Source organism: Rhodnius prolixus, unplaced genomic scaffold (genome assembly GCF_049639745.1).
Source record: "Rhodnius prolixus isolate KJV_2025 unplaced genomic scaffold, Rpr scaffold_4, whole genome shotgun sequence".
Lineage (NCBI taxonomy): Eukaryota > Metazoa > Arthropoda > Insecta > Hemiptera > Reduviidae > Rhodnius > Rhodnius prolixus.
This window is the reverse complement of record NW_027411614.1, coordinates 19,383,954-19,398,782: the sequence shown is the minus strand read 5'-3', so window position 1 is coordinate 19,398,782 and position 14,829 is coordinate 19,383,954. Positions and strand designations below refer to the sequence as shown.

The window sequence follows — 14,829 nt, the reverse complement described above, 5'->3', positions numbered from 1 at the left end:
TTTCCGTAAGGAATACTAAGGACATTGCTCTCTCACACGGCCGATCAACAAACATGTACGGGACCAAACTCATTTCGACAATTTGAAACGGTCCATACATGATGTTTTTTTCCCTTCTTTACACTGCTTTATATAACCTGATCGCTGAAAACAAAGATTCAAACTACTGTAGCTACTGCCATATTGATTGACAGAAAACTAATTTATTTAATGTATTTATGATAATTCGCAAAATGAAAAACAATAAATTCTGACTTGTTTTTAATAAAGTTATTGGCGATCCGTATCTCTTTATCACACTTTCTGGATCAACGTAATCGAAACAGCCCCTTGAGTTACCACTGCCAGGTTCGAACTGAGCTAACTCAAACTGATTTTCAAACTTTAGCGAAATATCATTAAGTAAAAAGTGGAAATATTTGAATAATTAAGAAACCAATCTGTTTGAATCACAAGATTGCACTGCAGTTCTCATTATAAGAATTTTATCTTCACGCTTCGAATATTTTTTGGCCTCAATATTGAATAAGTTCATTTGAAAATGAGAATATGTTCTTTTTATAAAGAAAATTTGGGAATTTTATCTTTTATAGAAAAAAAGAAAAAAATTGTAAAATTTGGGTGTTTTGGAACGTTTTGCTTTTACGAGCACTTTCTTTCTATCAACCCTTATATAACTGCCCTTCCTATGCTGCCTTGGCGACATCTTATTTTGTTATTTCTTATTTCAAACTTTAGTTCGCATTGATACCCACTTTATTCTGCTCAATGGTCAGTGCACTGGAATTTTTCTAATATTGTTTATGGATAGATTTATAGATTAAAATTTATGGTTTTATGGATAGAATTATGTTCAGAAAGAAAGGATCTAAGCCCGTGGTTACTCACTAGTTTCCTAGCGGAGATCCCAGAATTGGCTCTTAGATTTTTGTTCTTTCTAAAAGCTGCAGCTTACAGCTCACTGCCCAGTAATTGACACTCCTTTCTACAAAGAAAGAACACTGTCCAGAAGCCACTAGTGCATTCAAAAAGGCTCCGAACGCCAATAACTCAGAGGTTGACGCAGGTAGATTGTATTGCATATTATCATTTGAGGAGCTGTTCTCTAAGGTCTACAAGTTATAAAATGAAAATTAAATAAATACAAATTAAATTTTAAACCTCCACGTATTTGCTCCGGCTACCGGAGTAACTTCAAATCTTCCGGTTCAAACTTTTGGACTTGTTTCTTTCCAACAATATGAAAAAAAAGTAGTTTTTTATAATTACTCTTCTACGTCACAGAGGATACCAAGTTACCCAACTATTTCGAAAGACAACGAAACAGTTTTTAAAAATATTTGTCATTATCGGGCTGCATATTTGCATAAGGTACCATTATAATCTAAGTTCTCCTCTATTTCTAATTATCTAGCACAAAAAAAAAATCATTGAAAATTTAATTTTTATCTGTAAATTTATAAATTTAAATCGTGTGCACAAAAAAAAAAAACGAAAATACCTCTTAAGATAAAAGTTTGATGAATTACCTGCTCTCAGCACTAAATGCGTATTTAATGTATAGAATATGATTTTAAAGAAAACAATTGCTATCAAAAAGCGATAAGTATTTACTTCAAAGATATATATCATATATAAAAAATTAACTAAGAAATTAATGCAACTGGGATTGACAATGGTAATGTTTCCAGATCTTATTATATCTTTTTGATGAACCCTACATTCTTTAAGAGATATCTTACATTTAAAGGAAAATTTTAAAAAACTAGGATCATGTTAAAGCCGGTTGCAGTTTATGAAATGTAAGTTATTTAATGTAAGATTAAGAAGAATTAAAAAACTATTTTGAAAATTGCTTGAAATGTATACATGCCGAAGAACCTAATTTAGAGCAACTAGTGGTGAAAAAAATGGTTCAAAAATAGGGACCACTGCGCTATCTAGCGTCGATTCTTTTAACTACACTTTCTAACTAGAGAACTCCAAGAATAAAATTGAAATAATATTGCGAATATAAATGGTTTTATAGTTTTTTTAAATAAATACTCGAAAATTCACCAAAGAAATTAATTGTTTTGATTTCAGTAAATTACATTAAAAAGAGAGGATATCAGCGAAATAATTTTAAATGTAAATGTTGAAGCATTTAATAGGTCTTTTATTCAAATAATGGATTATATTAATGCACTATTCGTTAATGAATAGTAAGAATTCCAGTGTTATTATTAAATTTAACAATCAGCAAATACCTAGTAAAATAAAAATATTGTTACTGCTGGAGTCTGTCACACTTTTTGACCTCTGATTTCACTATTTAGTACAAGTTGCAATCCCTAGTAAAGTTAGGGATGTCCAAAACGCTGAACATCAAAGAAAATTTGTTCTTTGGACTGTAGCCAACTATTGCAACTATTATTTTAATTGCAGCAACCAAACTTCTGATATATTCATCAATAATTATTCATAGATAATTTATTACGACATCTAAAAGTAGAGTATTCCTATTTCTTGGATTTAAATAAAACTATAAATGAATACTTTTTAATGACTTATTTGTCATTTTTAAATGTTTGTTTTAATTATTTGTTTTTGAAGGCCTGCTTAAATTATTATCCGTTATTTTGCGAAATTTTACTGCAATAAACAATATTGCTTACTTAAATTATAAACGAAATTATTAATAAATAAAATTTAAAAATTCTGGTAACACTCATATGACTGTTACTGACTACAGTGCAAGTGACAACTTTTCATCTGCCTGATGTTTTATTACTTATTACCTTCAATGATCTACAGAAAGAAACTATAAAAATAAAACATGTTTAAGACTTAAGCATGTTTAAATTACCTCCCTTAAACACTTTAATATCTATTTTCACGGCAACAATAAGTTGTAAGGATAGGTCCTTATTAATGAAAGATAGAGCACCCTTTAGAAAGAAAGAAACCCTATAGTATGTTTTGAGAAAATTTTTAACAGATTCGCCCTAGTACAAATATTCAAGAATATTCAACCAACTCAAAATTTTAATAATAAGTAGGAGATGAAACCAAACATAGAAGACCTTTTCTTGCAAAACTTATCCCTCTTCTCGCTTCTACTTCTTCTTTTTCTTACGTCTCTCCTCTAACCCTACACCCCCTTGAACCGTTTTAAAATCCATTTTTATGGGAAAAAGTTCAAAAAAAAATTATTGATTTTATAGAGTAGTTGTTACTCACATGTTTTCATGTTTTAAGAAACCCTTGGGGTGGTTTTTGTGGAATCGCATTCTCTTTCAACCTTCTTAACTTAAAGGGAAGGTGGAGTACCTTCTCTTTTAAGAAATTTGAATTTACAGCTTTCTGATTTTCTTCAAACTTAAATTTTTAGCTTTTCTTTTTTTTTAATGACATTGCGACTCTTGCACAAACTTGGTCTCCATTGATAATAAAGCCCCTACACTTGAAGCTCCCATTTTTTTTTCCTTCATTGACTCACCCTCATCAATCCCTAATTCTTCTTCCACATTAATCTTAAAAATCTTGAAAAATGGACAATCTAGAAAAAAGTGGTGCTTCCAGACGAGGAATTTGATCACTAACTTAAGGTTGAGTTTTTGTGTTGGTACCCAAATATCATACACACTATTTTATTAGAACTTTCTGAGATATTTCGTTTCTGTCTCTCTCTCAAACACACACAAGTTGAAAACTAAAATTGAAAAATTAATACCATTGGTCATACTTTTACATGCAAAAAGATAAATCAACATGTCTGCGTTCATATTCACTAATTAACTAGAAGTTAAACAAGAAAACTGTTTGAGACCCAAATTATACGTCTTCTATTTGATCTTCTCAAGTAAATTTCATTAACATTTCGCAACAAGTTATTTAATGTGACTGAATTGAAAATGTTGACTCAGAGACTTAAGACTTATAAATTTAAGGGGTTGATGACAATAGAATCGCACCAACTTATTTAAAAAATATTGCTTATACGTATAAATAAATATACGTATAAGCAACACCTACACTAAATATCACTTGGATAGATTGCATCAAAAGGATAGTGCTTTGGAGACTAAATAAATTCTACATGAATTATACAGGGCATATGAGTTTTGTATTTGCTTTCAAAAACACCGGCGTTACCAATAGTTTGTAAACTCTCCGTTGGATGTCGGTAGGTTGGAACTTAACCTGCAGTGTTAACCTCTTAATCTCAATCTTCGTCCAACCTACCACGAACAGAGAAACGTTATTTCCTTGATTAGTATCAACTCGGCTCCCCCTCTTAAGTTTATCATGTCTAACTCATAACTTACAACAATCTAAGACTGCCCAGTTGTACAAGGTTGTAGTGCAGGTTATTGTGCGTTCGTTAGGTGCCAACTTTACTTAATTTATAACGTGCTAGACTTAGAAATGGCAAACTCTACTCCACTGGTGAAGCACCTTTTAGTTACAGTCCTTTCAGAAAAGTGCTACAATGAGTTTTTTATTAACCTCAACTTCTTAAATGGCAAGTAAAATTATAAATCACATACTTATATTTAATTTATGCTAAGTTTAATCATAATGTATCCCTCAATAACTACTTCTTTCTAGTGATGTGTTTGAAAGTCCTTGTGAGCAAAATGTTAGGATTTGCTATAATTGGAGGATCGCTGATGGGTAAGAACAAATTGTATGTACATTCTGTCAGTAATTTTATGGGAAAAAGTAATTTTATTTTTATTATAGTGAAGGTGCCACAGATTATGAAAATATGGGCTAATGAAAGTGCTCAAGGAGTAAATTTTCTCAGTGTTTTAACTGATCTATATGCTATTAGTGCAGCTACAAGTTACAGTTTCGTCAGATCATTCCCTTTTAGGTAAGCTAATAAAGTTAGTTTCTGCAACTCAAAGCGCTATATATTACATTTTTTACATTTCATGTTGAAATTTTGTTTTACAGTGCTTATGGAGAAGGTTTGTTTTTAGGAGTACAAACTCTCATGATCGCAATGCTAGTATTAAGGTACAATGTGAACAACGCTATTTCAACCATTTTCACTTGTTTATATGCAGTTGTAATTTATATTCTCGTTACAATGACTCCTGTACAAACACTTTGGTCTATGCAAGCTACAAGTGTACCTGTCCTATTTGCAGGAAAGGTAAGAAGTTAATGTGTTAGAAATTGTGGAGTGAATTTTCTTTTTATGAATTGTAGCATTATTTAGGAAGATAAAATCGGGCTGCTCTGCTTTATTGAAACAATTGTTGGGTCAAAAAAGTAGGTTAACAGCGTTGATTTTATTCATCTCAAAATGCTAATTTATGTATCAAGTTCTTAGTAAAAATTCAGAATAGTTTTTGGACCAATAGCTCAGACTAGGATTTCCCCTCATGTTGCATTGTTGTTAATAAAAAAAAAACACCTCTTTCTATCGAATTCGTGTACCTAATGATTCGGGAACGAACTTAAGTTATACCCTTTAAACTTAAAACATTGAACTTAAGTTAAACTTAAAAGTTCTCTCTTCCGACGTGATAAACGCTTCTTAGTGCAGTCCTGGGATCCAAAAAATACCTCTCATTAATTAAAACACTGTCCATCATCACTCCAAATTGAGCTGAAAGAGGCTACAACGGAAAAATAATCAGGAACAGTCAGCCACACTCAAGGTCAGTACATAGCATTGGGCTTATGCCATAAAAATAAGATTAGATAACTTTGTCAATTTTTTTTTTTTTTTCTTTATCTACAACTTCAAACAACCTATTTTCCCTCAAATTGTAATACAAGTTGTTCTGTATTAAAACAAAAAAAATTAACTTGAATTTAAGATGAATTTAATTTTAAAGTAATACCACATAACTTTTTAGAAGATTTGTTTTATTATATGTTTTGTTTAAATATATTTTAATGGAAGATTTAATTTAAATTTTATCTTAATTGGAGGTCCCATTTACTACCTTGGAAGTTCTTATTTCCCAGACCAAATTAAAAGTTGGAGAGGGTCCTACTATAATTGGTGAGCAATTTTCATTGATGTCAATATAATTCTCTGTTTTATTATTTATTTAATTCTCTGAAATTGCTTTCACTCACCAACTGTGCTATATGAACTTTTTCAGGAAAAGAACAATGAAAAAAAAATCTTGTTTCCAATTAGCATCTTTAATTAAATTTGTATTGGTTCTTATGCCAATAGAAACATTAAAAACTTTTACCATGTTATATGTTTGGATAGCTGTTTATCAATCACTGGTTTCATCCTTTTTCTTTATTTATGTTATTAATTTTCTGTTTTTTACTTTAGTCTAATCGTTTAAAAGTCGACTTTCAGTCCATACAGATATATTTCAACCAACTTTCTAAAACGACAGACCTTTTATGAGTAATTGTCGGTAAAAAGGGCTTCTAAACCTTTGACAATTATTGTTATCCCAGTGCACTGCCGTCTTCTTTGACAATGTTGTCTTGGCCAGTTCTATTCGCTGATCACCGTAACAGAAACTGTAGAGAAAAAGTGCACTACGTAAGAGCATGTCAGGTCGAATCCAGTACCTCTTACATGCGAATTCCCCGTACTTCAAGCTATTTCCATCACCAAATAATCAATTCATTCTATTCTGAAAGTTTTATTGGCTTCCCTGGTTAGCATTTTTAAATTTCTTTTTTAAAAAAAAAAAAAAAAATGGCTTTTGTCTTCATTTTAAGTTTTTTCAGCACACATTATCTTTAGCCGAAGTTATTCTCTTCAGGTCTTTTTTCCATACTGTCGAAAGCATTTTTCCATTACCCATAATAATCAGCAAGATTCTAGGGCTAACTCTGTTCTTTCTCATGACGCCAACCAATCTAACGCAGTTATTTGAAGTCGCTCACCCTTTTGATTCCCAAATCCCAGTAGGTTTTTTTTTTTTTTTTGTTAAGTACGGAGGAAGTTCTTTTGGGTGTCCATTATTTTTATCACTTCTCACTTCCCTGTTTGTTACCATCTTCAATCTTTTTATTCTAGATGCCCTTCGCCATTGTAGTTGAAGTAAAAGTTTATAACCGATAATTTATTCATTAAAATTATGATTTTCAAATACCTGTTATTTTTGCATAACTTCAAAAACATCTGATGATAGTTTTTTGAATTTTTTACGTACATAGGAGGTCTTTAAAAGGGTAATAACCTCACTTTAAAAAAAAAAAATATGAGTAATCTGTTGCGACAGAATTGTTTCATGAACCTTCATAGTGCCGTTCTGAAGGTTGTTTGTGAATGTACAATATTAACCTTGGAAGGGTGTAGCTTTTGTTATGAAATGTAATTTATGTTTAAATGATCTTTTTAGATTGTTATCCAAAAATAATGTTACTGAATCTTTCAACTACTTACTGAATGAAATCCCATTCATATATTTTTTATATGTACTTACTGATGTAAATGATACGAGTATGGACAAAGTATGTTAAACTGTTCTGTTTGTTTCAAATGAAACTTTACGTATATTAATGAATGGAGACAAAAATGGAGATCCCATATGATAAATCCTTAAGAAATGTTGTTTATCCGGTTTATAATAAATACGGGTTTTCCCGAATTATATTTTTAAATGTCTCTTTATGTTGTACTTTCCGCCGAATAGAAGTGGACTTCCCCTTGATGTTCTCAGATGAAACTGTAGCAATTTCATTTAAAAAAAAAAGTTGGCTTTCAGTTTTTTGGATTTGGATACTTTCCTATTTAAAAAGAACATCAACGATAGAAATTAAGCGATGGCAATTAGTATTTAACCAGTTATTCTGCAGCGTTGATGTGATTCATATAAATAAAACTAATTAAAAAAAAAAAAATGGCTTCATAAAAGAAAAAAGAAGAAACATATTTTTCCGTTGCTGCAACCGACCCTGGTTTTGGGGTAGATAATTTTTTACCCTCCGCGTTAGTCAGTATTAACTCTCCACTGCCTCTTAACATAACATAAACCATACTTTTGCGAGTGCAACAAACATAATTGCAGTTGCTTATTTACTATTAGCAAATATTCTGGAAACAGAATCTAATTCTGTTTAAATTAGCTTTTCTTTGGGTTTCGAACCAGACTAGAATGAAGTTCAAGAACTTTTTTTTTTAAATTATTTGGTCTTCCTGGCATTGTTTATTATCGATTATGCAAAAATGACTGGTTTCTAGTTCTTTTTGGTTACGAACGGTTTGACACTTAATTTTCTAGGTGTTTAAAGATTCATAATATCAGAAATGACAGCAAAGGGAGGCTAGATGCTAAGTATAACCTTGTTGGTCACTATCTTTTATGAAACAATTATTGAAATAAAAAAAATAAGACCAACCTTCTAAATGTAATTGCACTTTCAACGATTAGCTAATTAGGCTATTATTTTTATTTTTTATTGTTATTTTAGTTGATTATTGTGATATTTATGTTTTCTTTTGATATTTAATGAAGGTTAGGTGAAGATGAAAAGTGAATGTTATAGTTTTAAGTGTTAATTAGCTTCTCTGTCTGTTATTACTGCCTTAAAACCTCTACTTAACTGATAGGTGCAAAAGAAATATTTTTAATTGCCTCAAAAATGTTTAAAGAATTTTACTTATCCATTTTTTTTTTAATTCTAAATTATTAAATGGCTATACAGACTGAATTGGTTTCAAACTCACAACCTTGGAAGTTTTCTAGATATTCCTGCAAAAATATATACAGAATTTGATGTAGAAAACTGGTCATCTAGTCCAGATGTCAAAGTAAGAGATGATTTCTAATTTTCTTTCTTAATAGTAAATTCCTTTATTTTGACTCTCTTTGTGAAAGTCAAAAATTTTAGTTTTGTCACTGTTCTTTACTAAACTGTAGTTAGAATAAAGAAAAATGATAAATAAACTGCAGATTACTCGGCAAGAATATCAAATTATAGTCAAGTATATTTGTTTGTTTTCGCGATAGTAGATTTATAGAGAATAAGTGTGTTAGTAACAAAATTTAATACTTAACGGAGTGAGGTTAGGATTTTACTATTCTCTTGCAATAACAGGAGTCGCGGTAGCCGAGCGTAGCAAGGCGATTCGCAAAGCTAAGAGAAATTGTTACGTTAAACAAGAGATTTAAGTGAAATATGTTTGCTATTTGCTTCCGTACACGATCTACCCGATAGGACATAAAGCCCGCCTGAGAAAATAGGCATTACCTTACTTACTTTAATTATTCTTGCATATTTTCAAAGAAACGTAATGAGCGAACGTTCTGAATTATAATCCAGCAGTAGAATATTAATATTAATGTACAATGTAGAAGTAGTATTGTTCATGGTTTTTGGCGACTGATTGATAAATCCAAAATGAAAAAAGAGATTATTGCCAATTTCATTAATACCATGAATGAAATTGGTAAATATCTGTCTTTGTATTATGTTATTGTGTGGTTACTTACTTTAAACAATATAATTACTAAATATTGTACAACTTTATTTTGGTTTCTACCTTTAAGGGTATTCTTTAAAATGTAATACATTTTAATATTTATCTAAATTTCTTCTGAGACAAAATTCTAAATTTGATGTTTCTTTTTCAGCTAATGCAGGCTCGAACAAATTACATTAACAGTGGTACTGGCCAGCTGTCGGCAGCAACTTGCACTATGCTACTTTTCGGTTCGCTGGCTAGAGTGTTTACTTCTATACAAGAAACTGGTGATTCAATCATCATAGTTACTTACTTATTGGCCACACTAGGTAATGCCATCATAGTGGCACAGTTCATTTACTATAGAAAACCAACTCCAGCCCCGAAGAAGAAGAAAGTACAGTAAATAAATTCTTTATACAAAATACTAAACCAAATATTGGACCACATCAAGCGATGGTTAGTTATCTGTGATTGGTAAGTCAATTTTATTTGATAATATTTTTCTTTAGCACTGATTTTTAGGTAGTTTAATCAGTTTTGTGTCGAGAATTCAACTTCAATTATGGTTCCCTCTCACTGCTGACCTAACCACAATTTTATTAATGTTCCTTTCTAATCAAACTTTACTAATCTAAAATCTATTTATTTTTATAAATGATCTGTTTTTTCGAGGAAAGATTTATTTGTGATAACAATAGTTTATTTAGGGAAGGAAAAGAAGGCAAGCCACTGGTCCCAAATTCGAATCCAGGCAAAACTGTTTCGGATTTACTCTTGCTACGAATAAGTCCTGCCAGTTAGCTTTCCTGAGCTGGACACTTGTAATTTCGGAGGCCAGCAGTACAGTTACTCATAATACCCACAATTTCTGATCAAAAAAATCTCATTTGCATTGCTTTTTAGAAGACCAATGATACATAGATAATAGCTAATTTAATTGTGACCTTCATTTATAAAAATTGTTTTATTTGTATTTGTAGAAGCTATAAATTAGCATCTCTTAATTAAAAGGTTTTAACAAAATCTGTTTTTAAAATGTGATGCAGACATTCTGTCTCGAAAGAAATTATTAAGCAATAAACTTATTTAATTTAAGGTAACTACCTTACTGCGTAACAATTTTATTCAGTCTTAATAAATCATCGAGTTATTATCTAAAAATATTACTAAAGTGCAACTATTTTTTTTTATGATAAACCTGCAAGTTATTTATTTCATCAACATTTACTGAAATAAAGCTTCAATCAGTACAATATAAAAAGTCTCACTAATCGCTTCAAAAACAGAAATTCATATCTACTATTTATTTTTTATTATTATACTTATTATTTTATTTTATTATTTTTTTTAGGTTTCGCTGGTTCAGGATTGTATTATATTACCTAGATACAATACCATAGCCATCAAATTAATTACTGATAATGTTTTTCAAGGCAAACTATCAAAAATTTTAAATTATTACATTGATTCCAGTCAGTATTTATTTATTTACAATGAGTAAAAGAACAAATTATTCTCATTCCTAAGATTTTGTACTATTTAGAAGTGTGTAGTGATGTAATCAATTGGCTGTGTGACTTGATGCATGCATGCTTCAAATAATTGTAACGAACAAAATGTGCGAACAATTAAAGACAAATTTTCCTGTGTCTTTAGTATTTGTATTAAACCTTCAAATATCTGTAGCTCAACATAGTTCAGCTTTACTTGGATTTATTACACTAAAATTTTAAGAGAGGGCTCAATATCAAAGACAATTTAAAGTTAATTTAAACTTAACAGGCGCTACAATAGTACAGTGGCCTCCCAGACGATCTGCTTCATATACCATGTTCTAGAGCCCTTGTCCACCAGTACCAACTTTTGTAGATCCTGCTTCAGGTCCACTGTCCATATTTGTATCAGTCTGGGTACTTTCCAGTTTCTTTCAAGCTCTTTCACTGTTTTTCGGCAGTCGTTCCACAAGACCAACTCAACTAACCTTTCTAAATTTAATGAAGCCTATCCCATAGCCAAAGTAACCTTTATTACCTGCCAAAGTTCTTTTCATAATTTCGAGCTTATATTGTTCTCGGAGGGAACCTTTACCTTTTTTTAAATAATAATGTTGTTTGAACTACACTGCAGTTACAACTAATTTCATGAATAATATAAAATGTTATAATGTTTTTAAATAATATAACATAAATAATGTTATGTTTTATCAAATGTTTTAATTGCTCCATTTTTTTTCTTTTTTAATGTTGATTTTTGCTGATAGCGGATGTATGTAGGGGGATTAAATGCACACTTTTGTTTTTTGTTTATTCCGGAATAGCGGTTTTTTTAACGAAGCAATTCTTTAACACACACAAAAAAATGAAAATTGGAGGAAAACGTCTGGATAAGTGCTGGAAGGATGCTTCCATTCTGAAAATATTTATTTAATGGAATCATGTTGGAGAATAATAAATAATTCTCTTGAGAATGGTGAAATTAAATATTCTAGTAGGTGTGTTTACAATATTCGTTTAAGTAGCTAAAACTGAAGAGGTTTGTATTAATGTAAGAAATATCATTATTAAACCCTAACTTATGCGCTGTTCATGTACTTTATGCCGCCCCATATAATGAACTTGAAATTGAATTGAATGAACTACAGTAGGTAATAAAAAAGTCGAAAGCGAGAAAAGCCCATGGATTTGACGGAGCCCCTTTTGAATTTTTTGAAAACAGCACTTTAAACTTCCAAGAAAATTGGTTGGAATTTTATAATTAAATTTTTTTAATTTGTATACATACACAGTAGTTTCAGTAAAAGTATAATTTACCCGCTTCATAAAAAAGGGGATGTTAACTGCGTAGCTAATTACAGATGTATTTCTTTCATCGATTCTATTTTGTCAAATTATTTACCGGGTTATTACTGGCAAGATTAAAGCGATGGGTGAACGAAAATAATATCATCTGTGAAAATCAAGCGATTTTCAAAAAAGGGTGATGAAAAATTGTCAATATTTTTATTTTAACCAACTTAATTAAATTAATTACAGCGCAAAAAAGAAAAAAAGTTTACCCATTCTTTGTTGATTTTAAATGTGCGTTTGACCCCGCAGGTGGACAAGGGATTTATTGTAAATTCAATTTAGTATAAATACACCCACGGAATCTCAAACAAATTTATTAATGTTTTACAAAAGCTTCATATAAATAGTTTATTATAAATCCTCTGATGGACACGTTGTGGACTGACACCAAATTTCCCAATTATTATGGGTCCTATGCAAGGCTGTTTACTTTCCTCACTTTTATTCTCTTCATTCCTGAACGATTTATTTATTTTATTTAACTTTATTAAATCAGGAACTTTATTCCTGAATTGCTTAGGTGGTGGTTTAAGTATCAACAGAATGAGATGTCAGATGTTCGCGGACGATATTGTCCTTTTAGCTTTTGATCCACTGATATTACAGAATATGATAAATAGATTAGATAAGTAAACAATTTTATGGAATTTAACAATTGTCTTAACTAAATCTCCAATTATAGTTTTCAGAAACGGGAGAAAACTAAGTAGCAGTGAACGGTGGATGATGAACGGCAAAAATATAGAAAAAGTAAAATATTATAAGTACTTGAGGTTAACCTCTCAACTGTCGCTAAATAAACATTTTTAAGAAGACCTGAGTATATCAAAGGCTAAAATTCTGATAAATTATAAGTAATTTATATTAATAAACCCAGGCACAACGTTAGCCGAGCGGTTAGAGGCGAGACCTGCGAAGCTAATATATATTGTGGTACTTGGTTCGATAACCGGTCTTAGGCCTTGGATTTTATTTAATGGTTAATAAAAGAAATTTAGAGTAAAGTATGTTTTGCTAGTCGCCTCCTTCCACGACACCTAATTGGTAGTTGGACGTTAAGCCCCGCCTGAAAAAATAGGCAATTACTTTACTTTATTTTTATATTAATTAACCCTCAAGGAGCCGTGGCAAAGCTCCATCTCAATAAAGAGACAAAATATTTCACGGCTCAAGATTAATATCCTTTAGAAGCGCGTTATGTCGTATCCTTGATATCAGCCCGGTTTCACTATGTGTGGGATTCGTCGTAAGTGGTATTTTATGAGGCTGGATTACTAGCCCCGTGCTCAACCCCCAAACTGAAGAACCAGGTCATTTGATATCTCTCTCCTAGGCCAGTCGCCTTCACCATCCCTTACAGAGCCTGGCCTAACTGTGGTTATGTTTTGGAGTTTTCCTTCTCCTAGATAGATAGCCTTCACCATGGCTGCGAGATCTGCTCTCCCAGGATGCACTTTAACGTCTTACCCAGAACGTTCCTTTGTTAAAAGTATGTTAAAAAAAAATTAAAATGCAATTATCTTATGAATAAGTTAGATTTACATTTAAAGAAGAATGAATATAAATGTATTCGTTTTTCACCGAAAATTTCATTATTGCTATGAAAAAAAGCTAGGCGTTATTTTACTTACGCCTTATTGTTACTATTATTTATGTTACGATAACACTCAATTTCTTAATTTTATTTTCGTAAAATAAAATAAAATAATTTTGCATACCATAAGGAGAATGTTTTCACAAGTTATGGTAATTATAATCAGTTGAGCAATTTAAAACAGATAAAAATTTTCATTCACTCACTTGAATGAATTTTTTTTTTATCAAAAAACTGTTCTTATATTTTGATTTGTCATTATTTAAACATTGATAAAGAGATTGCTTATCCAGTGAAACAAAAAATTATGTTGACCTGGTTTCAGTTCAAATATGTGAAGTATGCTTTGCCCAAAAGGTTGCCCAAAACATTGACTTTGATCAAACCATCGAGTGCACTGTATTTAAATGTCACTTCAAAAGTCACATTTTATATCTTCTTTCAAAATGAAAGCAAAATACGGTACATAAAGTCAAAAGGGAGTGTTCCTTATAATAGAAATAAAAAGAATTACGATGTTCATCATTCAAGTAGCACTAATTACACTTGCTGAACAGTTCTATTTGAGGCTAAGGTTTTGGTGACAATTCATCAAACAGATGTGCTCACTTTTCGCGATAATATTGCTAATCGGAATTCCAAATTTAAATATTTCCTGGAACATTTTACTTGTGGGAATTCCTTTAAACTAGTGTCCTTAAAATTAAAGAGGAATACCGCAGTTTGATTAGAGGTAATTTGTAAATGTAAAAATATTTTATAAACAATAAGAGTTATCAAAATGACTTCATTTTTCTATTTCTATACATATAAGATTTTCTTTTGTTGTAGAGGGTTGGTCAAGAAAGAATAACCATTCTTTTCATATTACCAATATTTCGTTTGCTTATTCAGTCATCTTCAGAGCTTATAAACATATAATTTCAACTAAGTGAAAGCCTATTTCTGAATACTTTAAGTAGTAAGGTTCTTTCTTTCACGTACATCTGCAGTCTAAT

The 14,829-nt window shown here is 30.8% G+C and overlaps 1 protein-coding gene across 3 annotated transcripts; it reads left to right on the top strand.

Annotated features, from left to right (window-relative positions):
* The first annotated feature begins 4,190 nt into the window (after positions 1 to 4,190).
* On the top strand, positions 4,191 to 11,040 carry LOC141455351 (mannose-P-dolichol utilization defect 1 protein homolog). Of its 3 annotated transcripts, XM_074130332.1 has the most exons (7): positions 4,191 to 4,507; positions 4,594 to 4,659; positions 4,729 to 4,861; positions 4,945 to 5,146; positions 5,935 to 6,007; positions 9,558 to 9,865; positions 10,743 to 11,040. In XM_074130332.1, exons 1-6 carry the CDS (start codon positions 4,411 to 4,413, stop codon positions 9,584 to 9,586), a joined length of 600 nt encoding a protein of 199 aa, XP_073986433.1. In that variant the 5' UTR covers positions 4,191 to 4,410; the 3' UTR covers positions 9,587 to 9,865; positions 10,743 to 11,040. The 3 variants fall into 3 exon arrangements, with proteins under 3 accessions (XP_073986433.1, XP_073986432.1, XP_073986431.1); XM_074130331.1 differs by lacking the exon at positions 5,935 to 6,007 and having other exon boundaries at positions 4,193 to 4,507; positions 9,558 to 9,847; XM_074130330.1 differs by lacking the exon at positions 5,935 to 6,007 and having other exon boundaries at positions 4,193 to 4,507.
* Positions 11,041 to 14,829: the final 3,789 nt, after the last annotated feature.